Genomic DNA, 15555 nt, shown 5'->3' on the forward strand with positions numbered 1-15555 from the left:
AACGTCATGAATTTCCATGGGATGTACTGTACTTACTTTTTCACATGCCTATAAATCAAATAATTATTTGGTCACACTTGAGAGGCCACACTGGTATTCAAACCCAAGCCAGTGGCCATCAAGTGTAACCGCAATGTGCAAAATCAGCAAGCAGAGGCGTTCATATGCGAGTGGACTAGGTGTTGTGTCAGTCAGTGTAAAATGTTAATAGAATGTAATACTGGTGGCCAATATTTTGATACCTGACTCTAATTAGGGTTAGGACTTGTGTTGAGCTGCGTGCAAATCTTTCATACCTGTGTAACCTCCACATTACTTTCCCTTTACAACACACATCAGTCCACAAAATAACATATTACAGTGCCATAAGCACTGATTTCTTTGTCCAACCTGCAATTTCTGTGCTAGTCAGTTGGTCTAGACATTGCCTCAGCAATACCTTCTTCTGTCATTTACAAATAAATAAGCCACAGACAGATTTGACTAATGAAATTAGTGACTTGTGCAATCCCTGAGGTCTCCACACTGCAAGTTTCACAATTCTACCTGCCTTGAGCGGAGGGTGACATTGCATTTTCCTCATACGTTGGCATGCACACAGTAAAAAAGATTTATGGATGAATGTGATTGCGTCAAAGTTTGCGATTATATTGGACTAGTCAATGTATTTCTGGGACCCAAATTCATTTTATATGTCTGTCTGACTATTTGAATACAGTAGCTGCATTACAAAACATAGGCCAAGCTGCAGGGCCCTGCTGAAGTGTCATCTTTTCTGCCTGGTACTCATGATGTTCTGTAAAAAAATTTAAAAAGTGCATTGAAAATAAAAGGCAGAAACCTCTCCACAAGTTGTAAGGCCAGCAGACTCTTTTCCCATCTTCTGAGCTTTCCAGGCAGAGTTCAGCAGCCATGGCCAACAGCTTAGCTTCTTTTCACAGGCCTCTCTGGTCCAGTTGCCCCAAGCTTTGACACAGTTACAGATCACAGCCATTAAAGTCCATGTTATCGAGGTGGCTGCATGCTGTGCACATCTGACAAGCTGCTGCTTGGGGTTTGGGAATGGCAATGCTGGTGTTGCTGTTGTGTTTGGATGTATCCCATGTTGGTTTGCACTGGGACATGAGGGGAATGGAGGAGAGTTTGGGTCTGTGTTCCCTGTAATGTTCCAGGCTGAGATATCTGAAGAAAGTAAGGAGGAAAATGATTACTCAAAAAAAAAAAATATATATAAACTGTATACTCAGCATCTCTCCTCTGCACATGTCCAAACCAATTCAATCGCGCCTCTCTGACTTTGTCTCCCAACCGTCCATCTTGAGTTGACCCTCTAATGTACTCATTTCTAATTCTATCCACCCTCGTCACCCCCAATGCAAATCTTAGCATCTTTAACTCTGCCACCTCCTGCTCTGTCTCCTGCTTTCTGGTCAGTGCCACCGTCTCCAACCCATATAACATAGCTGGTCTTACTACCGTCCTGTAGACCTTCCCTTTCACTCTTGCTGATACCCATCTGTCACAAATTACTCCTGACACTCTTCTCTACCCACTCCACCCTGCCTGCACTCTCTTCTTCACTTCTCTTCCACAATCCCCATTACTTGGTACTGTTGATCCCAAGTATTTAAACTCATCCATCTTTGGACTGTCTGAGGGGGCGTGAATACCTGGAGTAACCAGCTATTAAGTAGCCCATAAGCAGCATTACTGGCGGACATAGCACGTAGAAGAGCACTTTGATCGCATGTGTCTCCCAGCTGCTGAAGCCCATTGGCTCAGATGGGTCACTGCAAGTGAACCTCAGACTGTACCCTGGACTTGGGTTGGCTTACAGAGAGCCTGGAGAATAGTGTGGCATATGGGATGCCTCTGACCGCAGGTAAGGCATTAGTTGGGCAGCATACAGGAAGGGACGAAAGGACAAGCAGCTCTATTGGGTTCTTTCTTTCATTGTTGTTTATTGTTATACAACATTTCCTGTTAACTTGTGTTTGATTAAATAAAAAACTATATCACTTAGAAGGTATGACTCTGTGTCACTGTGAGCTATGCATGTTCCCCTGACCTACGGATAAGGTCAGCCAACTGGGGTCTTGACTGGCCTTGTAATAAGGCTCAGAAGTGGAGCAGCACCTGGGGCCACCGCAGAGAACCCTAAATGTAAGGCCCAAGGCTTCTGCAGGGCCTGTATGTCACAGTATTGCTGCATGTGTTCAAGAATTAAAAGCCCTGTCAGGCCAGCATTACCGGAACGATGGAGTTGAGGGAATAGATGACAAGCACTTGCAGAGGAGGAGAAGCCAGGGGTTCTAAGAAGGTTGGAGAAACGATAAGAGAGAGCACTGGGTGTATTTTGGTGTTGTATTATTTACCCAAATAGGTTAGTTGTTTAATATCATGTGTTATTAGGTACAGGGGGGTGACAGGTTTATTGTTTCCTTTTGTGTTTGATTCTTTTTAGGTCTCCATGAGTAAATTCCTTTGTATTATTATACTTTTATATCTTTTGGTCTCCTAGACAATCATGTGGGCTCAGAGTCAAACTCATGACAGCCTCTCAAACAGTACTAAACACTACATGACTATAATATAATTTAATGTAGTATAATATAATGACAGAGAGTGATGCAGATTGTTTTTTCTTTTTTTCCTATTATCTCACACTCTTTTCTCACAAAGAAATACCTGAAAGAAGTGGTGCTGTGGCTGGAGTTGCATGGAGTGCTGGGAAGGCTGCAGAGCCTGGTGGTAAACGGGTGGCGCCGTATGTGTGCTGAAGCTGCTCTGAGGGATCATGATGGGGGATGTGAAGACTGGTGACGGGACGATGACAGCACTGCAGTTCATGGACTGAATGGGCAGTGAGGACGTCATCACTTGTTGAGATGGCACATATCTGAAGAGACAAAGGAGAAATGAATGAGGGACACAACTGATTGTAACTCTCCTGCTGCCAAGTATGAACACGTGATAAAGTCCAGCCAACTATAACACAGCAAATATTGGCTCAGGCTGAGAATATACTGTACACACTATTTATCAACCTCCTAGTTATAATCAGAAAAGATCTTAAAGGCTGGGAGAAACTCCATAAGGCATCTCTGGCCAAATCAGCTTCAGGTGTGTGAGCCACATGAAATTAAAAGACATTAAACAGTTTAGGTAGACATTTACTAAGAACATTTAAGAAATATCTTCAAGAACAGTTATTTATAAATGGACAAATAGCTTATTTGTGTTTTGTTACAGAAATCATTTTTAAATGGGACAATACATCAAATTTATGATTCTTAAAAAAGGCAAAACCATGATTTACTGCTTCTGCATTTTCAAACAGAAGAACCAAAAGCACTAAATAGCATTATATGCAGAGCTGACCAACACAAAAACTAATAACAATGTTATCTGTATATCTATATATATAATTCACTAAGGCAAGACAACCATGGAAAGCACGCTGGAAGGGGCGTGGATTCACTGAGCCACTGACAAGTAAGACACCGATGGCGCATGCAGGAAGGAGCCACGGCCACCAACTCCTGGCACCTCCGAGCTACGTTGACTGTTCATAGAGGCATGTTTCTCGCGGAGGTGAATCGCCATATGCAGCGTGTAAAATGGTTTGCGAGGGGTATCTCATGGGATCCTTAAAACAATCCTTTATAACTGAGGTTAAAACACAATGAAGTAAGCAGTCTTTAAAAACCGAGTTTTCGGTTACGATGCACGACCGCGGGCACCACAGCAAACTGTTTTACACGCTACATACAGCAATTCGCATCCACGACAAACGTGCGTCTTCTTAGATGCTCCTGCAGGAACACGGAAAGTCTACATGAGTCACAGGTGCATCTGGGCTGTGCAAAGACGACAACGACTCAAGTGACGAGTTGGTGGTGGGCACATGAGCGATGGCGGGCCGCCAGTTTTCAGTCACGGACGATTGTGTGTTGGTTCGTTCCGTGCATTATTACAATGTTGCTTTTCTTGCTGATTTATTACATTACCGATTTTTCAAATGTTAATTTTCTCCCTGTGCTTAAAAATCACTAAAAAACCGGCTTGATTATGCGGCGTATGGTACGCCACGGGTTGGCTAGTATTATATAAAAGACCAACAAACATAGCAAATATAAAATAAAAAAATACATAGATAACAAGAAAACCTAACCTTCTATGTTCAGCGTTACATATCAGTTAGTAATAGCAGTTAGTGCTATAGCACAGCCACACAAACAAGGGGTCAGTGACTATCTCTTATTTTTATATCCTTCACACACTGTGTGGTCATATATCAAGTACAATTTCCTAACTTCACGGTAGAAGAATGGTGCCAAGTTACCGACAGATGGACTCAAATGGGCTGCGATCGTCCAAATGAAACAGAATATTCTACACTCTGGCTCTTTTGTGAGTGGCGTTACAGGGTAAGAACACACTGATCAGAAGCCATTTACCACTCATATTACTGTACACTTTTAATATACAATGAAGGGCACAAATCATGGGCTGCACTTTCATCACTACTAATACTGATTCACGATTCTATATAGACAAGTTTAGTATTTTTCAAGTCAGTTACTCATGGTATACGAAGGGGGACCCAAAAATAACCGGAATTGTGTTGTTGTTAGGCTGGTACTTGTAGTACGTGGTTGGGCCGCTAGGGCGATCTAGTTACACTCCTCACAAGTCAATCTGCCAAGTGCCATCAGTCTGGAAGGTTGTGCTTGTGATCAGTGAATTTTGTAAAAGTAGTTTTGTGCAAGCATCGTTTTTTTTACGATGGCCGATTATCGTGAGCAGCGCGCGGCAGTGAAATTTTGTTTTCTTCTTGAAAAAAGTGTTGCAGAAACTATTGTTATTGTAACGGTATGACAACCCTGAACCACCCACCCTACTCACCGGATTTAGCTCCGTGTGATTTCTTTTTGTTCCCTCGGATGAAAAAAGACTTGAAAGGAAGGCGTTTTGCTGACATCGAAGAGGTCAAACAAGAAACGACCAGAGCATTAATGGGCATTACTTCAGACGAATTTAAAAAATGTTTTGAATAATGGAACAAATGGTTAGATAAGTGTATTTCCGCCAATGGAGAGTACTTTGAAGGAGACTAATTGCAGTTTGTACAGAAAATTAAATTAAACACGTTTTAAAAATATTTCTGGTTATTTTTGGGTCCCCCCTCGTATTGTAATTTGCCTCATAAAATTGTTTTTTAAAGTAAAGCCTATTTCATAAACTAAAAAAAAAACTACCCTGTTCTTGCCTTTAATAATGTAGCTAATGGGTACCGGGGTCCAAATGTGAAAAAAAGCATTTAAACTTATTGAATACATCAATTTTTCACGCGAAAAATGTTACTGAGTTATTGATCCATGTTTGTGAGATTTAACCATTTTAAAGGAAACTAGCTGTGTGTTTCACTTCGCTGTGGCCCTTGGAGTGTAGATTTATGTAATCGTCAAGCTTATTATTGACATTATTCAGTGTTGATGCGCAGATGTAAATTACTGTCTCTGTTCTATAGACAACCAGGCAATAATAACTGAAAAAAATTACTCAATTATAATCTCTCAAATTCTTTCACTTCATGGAAACTTATTTCATTATTTCGCAAAGAAATTGCCTGCTGATGCCTGTATGAAAATTTACAAATGTGCTTCAGTGGCCAACAAGAGAAAGACTGCACTCAAGTGACAAGAATTGAAAGGACATTATAAGAATATATAAAGTTGAATTCAGGTTGACGTTTAGTAAAGTCAAATACAGATGTTTTAGCATAGGCAGAGTGGTAGTGCAGAGCTGTTATTCCTGCCTCACAGCACCAGCACAGAGTTTGCATGTACTCCCTGTGTATTAATGGATTGATTAGTATTAGTGAGTGTCAGTGAGTATTTACTCAAAAACAATGCCCTCAGTTTTTTTTATTATCATATCCTCAGCAAGGTCAACAGAACATGCGTTACAAAATTTGATATTTGGAATGTGGCGCTTCAATTGGTTTCATCGTAGTTGAGCTCCATCACAAAATTGATTTCATTTTTGAAGGATTTTGTTTATCGTGCGTACGAATGACTGGTCATGGTAAGTGCAATGTGCAGGTGGCTTGTCTCTTTCAGAAGTGTACGGCTTGTATTAAAATACAATGCAGTGTAATCAGTTCTGGTCAGTTTTATTGTTATGTGGATAGTACAATACAACTCTTCTGCGCTTTTATGTTCACTATGTTGTGACTTGGCATGTATTCTTTGTAAATTGACATCACAGAATGTACAGTGGTACTTGAAAGTTTGTGAACCCTTTAGAATTTTCTATATTTCTGCATAAATATGACCTAAAACATCATCAGATTTTCACTCAAGTCATAAAAGTAGATAAAGAGAAACCAGTTAAACAAATGAGACAAAAATAGTATACTTGGTCATTTATTTATTGAGGAAAATTATCAAATATTACATATTTGTGAGTGGCAAAAGTATGTGAACCTCTAGGATTAGCAGTTAGTTTGAAGGTGAAATTCGAGTCAGGTGTTTTCAATCAATGGGATGACAATCAGGTGTGAGTGGGCACCCTGTGTTATTTAAAGAACAGGATCTATCAAAGTCTGCTCTTCACAACACATGTTTGTGGAAGTGTATCATGGCACGAGCAAAGGAGATTTCTGAGTTGTTGCTGCTCATCAGGCTGGAAAAGGTTACACAACCATCTCTAAAGGGTTTGGACTCCACCAATCCACAGTCAGACAGATTGTGTACAAATGAAGGAAATTCAAGACCATTGTTACCCTCCCCAGGAGTGGTCGACCAACAAAGATCACTCCAAGAGCAAAGCGTGTAATAGTTGGCGAGGTCACAAAGGACCCCAGGGTAACTTCTAAGCAACTGAAGGCCTCTCTCACATTGGCTAATGTTCATGTTCATGAGTCCACCATCTGGAGAAAACTGAACAACAATGGTGTGCATGGCAGGGATGCAAGGAGAAAGCCACTGCTCTCCAAAAAAAAACATTGCTTGTCGTCTGCAGTTTGCTAAAAATCACATGGACATACCAGAAGGCTATTGAAAGAATGTTTTGTGGACGGATGAGACCAAAATAGAACTTTTTGGTTTAAATGAAAAGCGTTATGTTTGGAGAAAGGAAAACACTGCATTCCAGCATAAGAACCTTATCCCATCTGTGAAACATGGTGGTTTTGCTGCATCTGGACCAGGATGGCTTGCCTTCACTGATGGAACAATGAATTCTTAATTATATCAGAGAATTCTAAAGGAAAATGTCAGGACATCTGTCCATGAACTGAATCTCAAGAGAAGGTGGGTCATGCAGCAAGACAACGACCCTAAGCACACAAGTCGTTCTACCAAAGAATGGTTAAAGAAGAATAAAGTTAATGTTTTGAAATGGCCAAGTCAAAGTCCTGACCTTAATCCAATCGAAATGTTCTGGAAGGACCTGAAGCGAGTAGTTAATGTGAGGAATCCCACCAACATCCCAGAGTTGAAGCAGTTCTGTACGGAGGAATGGGCTAAAATTCCTCCAAGCTGGTGTGCAGGAAAGATCAAAAGTTACCGGAAGTGTTTAGTTGTAGTTATTGCTGCATGGGGGGGGGTTGGTCACACCAGATACTGGAAGCAAAGGTTCACATACTTTTGCCACACACAAATATGTAATATTCGATCATTTTCCTTAATAAATAAAATTACCAAGTATAATATTTTTGTCTCATTTGTTTAACTGGTTTCTTTTTTCTACTTTTAGGACTTGAGTGAAAATCTAATGATGCTTTAGGTCATATTTATGCAGAAATATAAAAAATTCTAAAGGCTTCACAAACTATCAAGCACTGTAACTGGTGAAAAGCAGGTGTAGTTAAAGGAAAAAAAAATAGTATAATTTCAGTGTGCATCTATCTGTTGTTACAAGTCATGGCAGAACATAACTGCTGAAGAAACAGAACTGCAGAAGCACAGTAGGATAATAAAGGGAGATTCACTCGAAATAGGCCCCGGATATTTTGTAATAACTCTCGCTAGGAAAAAGCAATCTCAACAAAACAACGTACAATGTGCTCCTCAGTATATGGAGCTTTGAACAAGTTGGGATGCCCCTGTGTCAGAGCGATGAGGTATGCGCCAAACAGCTGTTGCGACATTTAACCTCTGCTTGCAACATCTGGGTGCATACCAGCCATATCCTTTCACTCAGTCACTCAACTTCTCATCAGGATGTTGTTGTACAGTATTGAGAAGCGCGTCTTCATGGTGCGAACCTATTGGGTCACCAATTCGTTTAAGCGATGTCAGAATCAACTGGATGATCGTGAGTTAACGGAAGGTTACTTCCAGCAAGATGGAGCAACGTGTCACACATCATCAAGGAGCATGGCAGAAATTAAGTCCTTTTTTACCAACAGCGTAATTTCAAAGGGGCTTTGACCACCAGAGTCGGCAGATCTGACACCACCAGACTTCTTCCTTTGGGGTATGCTCAAAGGAAAAGTCTATCGGAACAAGCCTCGCACTATGGAAGATTTAAAGTAAAACATCCAATGTGAAATTTCTGCTATTCCCCCTGAGACGCTTGCCAATACGTTCAGAAACATGGAGCGCCGTGTTGAAATGTGTCTGCCAGAAAATGGAAACCACTTCCAGCATCGCATGTAATGCAATCGATTACACATACGTCAAGGTATATAGTGTATTTTTTGGTTCAGATTGCTTTATCACTCTTTAAATTAATATTGGTTTTTATCAGTATGCTGCTACTGGAGTAAGGGAATTTCCCCTTGAGATTAATAAAGTATCTATCTATCTATCTATCTATCTATCTATCTATCTATCTATCTATCTATCTATCTATCTATCTATCTATCTATCTTCATCCTAACAGGAGTTGCAACAGAATATTCAGGGCCTCTTTCAAGTGAATCTCCCTGTAGCTTGGCAAAGGCTGAAAAGGGGGCTGCTGGTGCGAGCAGGTAACTGAGCAAGAAACATATCTTTAACATCGAGAAAACAGTACCAAGAATCTGGGATCAAATTTAATATCTCCAGTTAACTTTGGTTTTCAAAAGAATGCCTTAGAAACACGGAAAGCACGTGTTCTTACATTGAAATCTTCAATGCCTCAAAGTGGATACATTCAGTAAGGTTTAATGTTTTTTCTTATTATTATTGGTACCTTGGTCCTGCTTACTTCCATTGTAAAATACAACAGCAGTCAAAGTATGTTTTAAAATTCACACAATAAACTTAACTATAGAATGCAATCTTATGTGATAAATTAATGTATGCAGTTCTGAACAAGTCAGTTTGACTTGAAAAATGATGAACTTATACTTTAAGTTGAATTTGGTTAAGTCCCAAGTGTAGTTTAGAAAGAGGCCAACTATAAAATAGCAAGTATAGGTTCAGTTTGGGCTCACACTGTAGGCAATTATTATTAACCTCTTAGCTATAATCATAAAAGAAACTCCATAAGGCAGCTCTGGCCTTGTAAATCATTGTATGTCAAACAACCCTTAAATAAGCAGCTGTGGGTTTGATATTCTAAATTTCTGAGATTCAAATCCTGACACAAGGTTATAAAACATTTCCTGTAAAAGTATTTGTTTTTGATTAAATAAAAAAACTGATCACAAACATACAACATACATTCTCAGAGTTTAATCACATTGTAGAAGTAAATAAGAAATCCTAACCACTAACAGAGTCTCTCAGAGGCCTTAATGGAGAGAATGCAGTGAGGCAGGAGGGACACAGTCCTTGAGGAGGACCTACATCCTCGGGGTTTGAGTTTAGTTGCTTTGTACTTTGCAGCATAAGGATGAATTCGCACTTCTGCTCATTTCTGCAATCAGGGAGGAGCTGACTAAGTAACATGTTGTTTAGAAAGTACAGTTTGAACAGAGAACCTCAATATCTATCAATATATTTCTGGGTCACATTGAATGAGTTATTTCAATTAATGTTTGGGAGACCGAAAGGGTTTGAATGGTGTTTTTGATAGCTTTGGAAGGAGTATATGGACAGATCTTGTAATCAATTGTAGTAGTGTTTGTCATTTTCTTTGATTAGGATGAAAATATCATATTCGTCATATACCTTTGAAAGAGGATTCCTTCCTTATGCCAGCAGCTAGGTCTGTATTCCCAACTTTGATAACTATGTTCAGACATTGTTAACAGTGTTTCCCACTAACCCATTTAATGAGCTCTTGTAATCTATCAGAAGACATTGCCTGGCTTGACTGGACTTGGAGCAAGGCAGAAGACAACCAGTACACCAATGGACACCTTCAACTACACTCACCTAAGGTATGCAGGACAAGCTTAGAGTCACCAGTTAAACCAACACCAGTGTCTTTAACATGTCTGAGAAAAACCATAGTACATGGAGAAAAATCAACACCAGGCAGCGAGAATTAGCAAGCTCTACAAGGACAGTGGCAAAGCCTGGTTTTGAACCCAGTCTCTTGCAAGTTTGAGGTGGCATCACTAACCATGGTGCCCCTTTAACTGTGCCTACTCAGCCCAGAAAAATGATGAGGCACTATGCCTTTTACATTAAATAAAACTCAAACGTAACACACGTGGATGCCCCACTCTCCGTGTCTTATTTCTGGGTGCAGGAAACAGAACCTTCACCATTTTATACATCCACTGGAATACCAATGGAGCTGAAATGGCAACAATTACAGGGAGGAAGCTTTACTGGTGGCTGCCACTGGAGGTGCATCACTATGGGCAACATCAATAAATATCGGATTTGTTATATGAAAGTGAAAATGTATAAAATCTTTTTCATAGTACTCTGTCTTTCACAACAACAAATCAGAAAGCCAAACACAATAGATTGAATCTGAGGATATGTATTGCTTGAAAGCAAATAAGAGCTTCAGCGAGACACTGGATTTATCACTAGGGACAAGCATGCAAATAATGGCTTGGCAGAGGCTTTTTTAGCTCAGTATTATAGTTTTCTTTTCCGGTTGCACTGAACTTTATCGTCTTACAGATTCCACAAATGCACACAGACATAAATATAAATGTTTTAAGGCATTTTTATTGTTAATCTGTGAAATATAAAGCAACTGTAAGCATCAGTGTGAAAAGGGCGACCTGTAGCAAACTTACATACATATTTAATCATCTAGTAAACTTTCATAAATATTATCATATATATACAGTATATAATTATTTAGATCCCTTCACTTTTTCAGCACTTTCTTATGTTGGACCCTTATGCTAAATTCATTTATACTATATATAGAACATTGAGGTACTGTATATAGAGTGTTATATCATTCAAATAACACTCTATATACAGTACCTCAATGGCAAAGCACATACAGGATTCTAGGAATTTTTTCAAATGTATTAAAAATAAAAAACTGAAATATAATACTGATGCAAGTGTTCAGACCTTTTGCTAAGTCACTAGAAATGTGGTTCAGGTGCGTCCCATTCTATTGATCATCGTTCAGATGCTTCTATACCTTGTTTGGAGTCCACCTATAGTCAATTCAACTGATTGCACACGATTAGGTGAGGCACACAACTATCTATAGAAGGTCCTACAGGGGACAATGTGTAGCAGAGCAAAAACAAAGCCATGAGGTTGAAGGAATTGCTTGCAGAGTTTAGAGAAAGGATAATGTCAAGGGACAGATCAGGGGAAGGTTACAAAAAAATTCTGCAGGTTACCAGAAAGCAAAATGGCCTTCACAATTCTTAAAATGGAAAATGTTAGGATCAACCACGACTCTTCCTTGAGCTTGGTGTCTGGCCAAACAGAGCAGTTGGGGGAGAAGGGCCATGGTAAGAGAGTATTGACCAAGAACTTGATGATCACTATACAGTAGCTGAGCTCCAGAGAACCTGTTGTGGAGATGGAGAGGACAACCACTACCACAACATTCCACCATCTGGGAATTTGCAAAAAGGCACCTAAAAGACTCTCAGACTATAAGAAACAAGAGTCTCTCATCTGATGGAGCCAACATTGAACTGTTCGGCCTCAGTTCTAAACATCATGTCTGGAGGAAACCAGTCACTGCTCATTATCTGTGCAATACCAAAGTTATGGTGAAATGTGGTGGTGGTGGCACCATGGTGTGGGATTGTTCTTCAGTGGCAGGGACTGGGAGGCTAGACAGGGTTGAGGAAAAGCTGAATGGAGTGAAATAAAGAGATATCCGTAATAAAAACCTGCTCTATAACATCCTGCACCTGAGACTGTGCCTAAGGTTCACCTTCTCACAGAACAATGATCCTAAGCACAAAGTAGTAGGGTCTTGTACCATATTAGCCATTATGGACGTAATGAGAAGTCAAGTAAAATGACACCTTTTATTGGCCAACTAAAAAGATTACAACATGCAAGCTTTCGAGGAGACTCGGGTCCAATCTTTAGGCAAGATGTTACACCTGAGTTGCCTTGATTTTGCTTGACTTCCCCTAAGCACAGAGCAAAAACCGCACAGGAGTGGCTTATGGACGACTATGTGAATGTTCTTGAGTTGCCTTGCAAGAGCCCAGACTTGAACCCAATTGAATATCTCTGAAGAGACCTGGCATTCAATTTTCTAAACATAAAACTGAATAAAAACACATATTTCGGTCCAACAGAAGCAGTGAAGAATTAATACATTTACATTGTTTATAATGCTTATTTTGTGTCTTATATTTATTTTAAGCTATTTTTTTAATTTGTTCATTATTTTCCAAAAATAAGAGTGTTCATTTATTATTTTGCTCATTATTCTGATGGTAAACTGCATTGTGGGAGTATTTTATTATGTATCCTGTATAGCAATGCATATTGCATGTTGATTAGGAGAATCGACTCAAACCTAACAAGGTTCAAAATTTAGAGGTGGCGCCGATAGCAAAAGTGTGCCTTATTAAAAAATGCCATATAGCTTCCTTATCATTCACGTCACTACTAGCCTGAACATGACAACATTTTCATAATCTTCAGTTTGCCAAAATGTTCATTTAGTTGTTTTGTCAATTTGAAATGAAACATTTTCTTCATAAAGAAGATACCTCTGTAAAAAGTGAGTATTAAAAGGTAGGTTGACTGCATACGGTACCGTAACTGTCGGTCTTGACTGAAGTCATTCTCTGGATGTCTCTGAGTTACAGCCTGGGTTGCTGGAATCTGAGGATTGGTTTGGGAGAACATGACAGGACTGCTGTAGAGAGGCACTGAGACGCTGGTTTGAGTCTGTGTAGGTAAGCTGCTGGTCTGCAGAGGGGTCCCAATCATTGTTCTTTGTTGGATCTGTGGAGAACAGAGAAAGAAAAGGAGATTATTCACTTTGATATTGTAAATTGTTGTTCATAGCTCACTCATATTGAAAGGTAATTGATAACATCAGCCACCACTTATGAACTCTGACAAATAAAACCTACAGTTGACAGCAGATAAATACTTCTATGAATGGAGGAGCACTGACAAAAGCAAAAACACAAACATAATGACCCAAAGATAGCTTTGCTGAGCGGCTCATCCTTGCTCTGGTCTCAGCCAATACACCAACAGTATCACCTCCTGATTATAATATTAACTTGGCTTGCCAATAAGGTACAGTGCCATCCATAATGTTTAGGACAAACAAACTTTTTTGTATTTTACTCTTTTGCTCTACAGTTTGAAAAAACAAATTAGACAATTCAGACATTGTTAAAATAAACATTTCCGACTGTGATTTAAGGGTATTTGCATTCATTTTGATGACACCATGTAGAGATGACAGGCAAGGTCAGGTGACATTGGGGAGCATGCACTGGTACAACACATTGCCATACCTACCACTTGACAAAAAACAGAATCTTGGTTAGCAACCCCCCAGGCAGACACGCGGTCCACTCCCACCCTCTGGAAATAACCATCTATCTGCCACAGCCAGTTGTTACATGGGCGTCCCTTTGGCCTGGTCCAGCCACTTGGGTCCTCAATAATAAGGATCCTGCAAGCCAGATCACCCTTGAGGAATTGAGCTACATGGCCATAGTAGCTGAAGGTAATGTGTCTCATTCAGGACTCTGTGAGCAACTGCTTGTTCGACACAAAATCAAACCGGTGGTACCCAAGGATATTCTGGAGAGACACAGTACCAAAGGTTTTCATCTCAGGTCACTGGATAGCGTCCATGTCTCACAACTAGACAGGAAGCACTTGGACCTTCATCCTTTTGCAAAGACATCAGTAGCACCACACACCTCTCTCCAGTGACCTCATAACCCCCCATGCTCTTCTAATCCATCTACTGACTTCATAGGAAGAGTCACCAGAGACATGAATGGTGCTGCTGAGGTAAGTAAACCTTTTGACAGTCCTTTCAGAGTACAGAGGTGCATCAATAACTTGGGTGAGACACAATCAGGGAGGGTGAAATGAGCATGACCTGTTCTTCTCAACTTTTCATATTACAGGTTAAAAATTCCTGAAAAGTCTGCATGTTATAAAAACATAAAAATGGTTTTATTTTCAAACATTATTTTTTATTTAAAACTGGTGTGGTGTGAGTGACTGTGCAATGTAACAGAATGGTGTCCGGGCCAGAACCGCACTCAGTGATGCTGCTGCCATAAAGGTATATTCTGTAAATGGAAGGATGTCTCTATAAGTATCTTTGAACCTTCAGCAATGCAGATATTCTGTAGCCCAGCAGACTCTACTACTAGCCGGGCATTTCCACTATTGTGGGCCTAAAGCTGCTTTTTGCTGCAGCACATTTCTCTTGAGCCCGTGTTCCTTCCCCATGTACATCTTAGGCATGCACTTCAAAGGATACTTAAAGGATGAGTTCAGTATTTTTGAAGTCAAAGTTATTTCTTCACAGTCAGTTTGCCACATGAAATTGTGTTCTAAAGTGAAGGATATTTTATACATTTTACAAAATAACTAGCTCATTCTTGTTCTTTATAAACTTACCATATACAGCATGTTCATTTTGAAGTAACAAAGGTTTTGATTTAAGAAATCATGCCTTCTGTGTTTCTGATGCATGCTTGAGACAATAAAAGTAAACTAGGAATAGCAGATGTGATCAGAGATTTTTGTCGTGTTTTTCATGAGTAAGGATACATTTCTTGCTCGTTTGTAGCTCCACTGCTATAGCTAACTCATTGACATTGCACCCTACTATTTGTGATGCCATTAATGATTTTATTTATGTAATACTAGCAATGATTTTCTATTTTGAAGATAATTAAGTCAGTAGTAGGTTATACGGTGTGGACGCTAGAGGCGCTGTTGCCACGTTGAACCCACCAGACAGACGTCTAAGACACAATTATAAAAAGCACCAAGAATAACTTTAATAATTCTCATAAATAAAGGGCACACTCCACAATTCTCCAATCAATAATAATAACAAACAATAATCAATATCCTCCCCTCCACCCAGCAGCTCCGTCACTCTACCACCCAACTCCGGCTCTCCTGGCTGGTTCTTGACCAGTCCAGTTCTTAAGTATCCTGGAAGTACTGTGGACTTCCGACCTCGTGACTCCAAAGTACTTCAGGGTTGTTGTAATAG

The 15555-nt window shown here is 39.9% G+C and overlaps 1 protein-coding gene across 1 annotated transcript in view; it reads right to left on the reverse strand.

Moving 5' to 3' along the window:
• Positions 1-637: 637 nt before the first annotated feature.
• npas2 (neuronal PAS domain protein 2) overlaps positions 638-15555 on the reverse strand; it is a 76333-nt gene continuing 61415 nt past the window's right edge. The window contains exons 18-20 of the mRNA XM_039766288.1: positions 13102-13292; positions 2689-2899; positions 638-1182 (exon numbers count right to left, since the gene is read on the reverse strand). Coding sequence (XP_039622222.1) covers positions 1006-1182; positions 2689-2899; positions 13102-13292 — 579 coding nt within the window. The 3' untranslated portion in view covers positions 638-1005. The remainder of the gene's footprint in view (positions 1183-2688; positions 2900-13101; positions 13293-15555) is intronic.

This window comes from Polypterus senegalus, chromosome 10 (genome assembly GCF_016835505.1).
Source record: "Polypterus senegalus isolate Bchr_013 chromosome 10, ASM1683550v1, whole genome shotgun sequence".
NCBI classification, from domain to species: Eukaryota; Metazoa; Chordata; class Cladistia; order Polypteriformes; family Polypteridae; genus Polypterus; species Polypterus senegalus.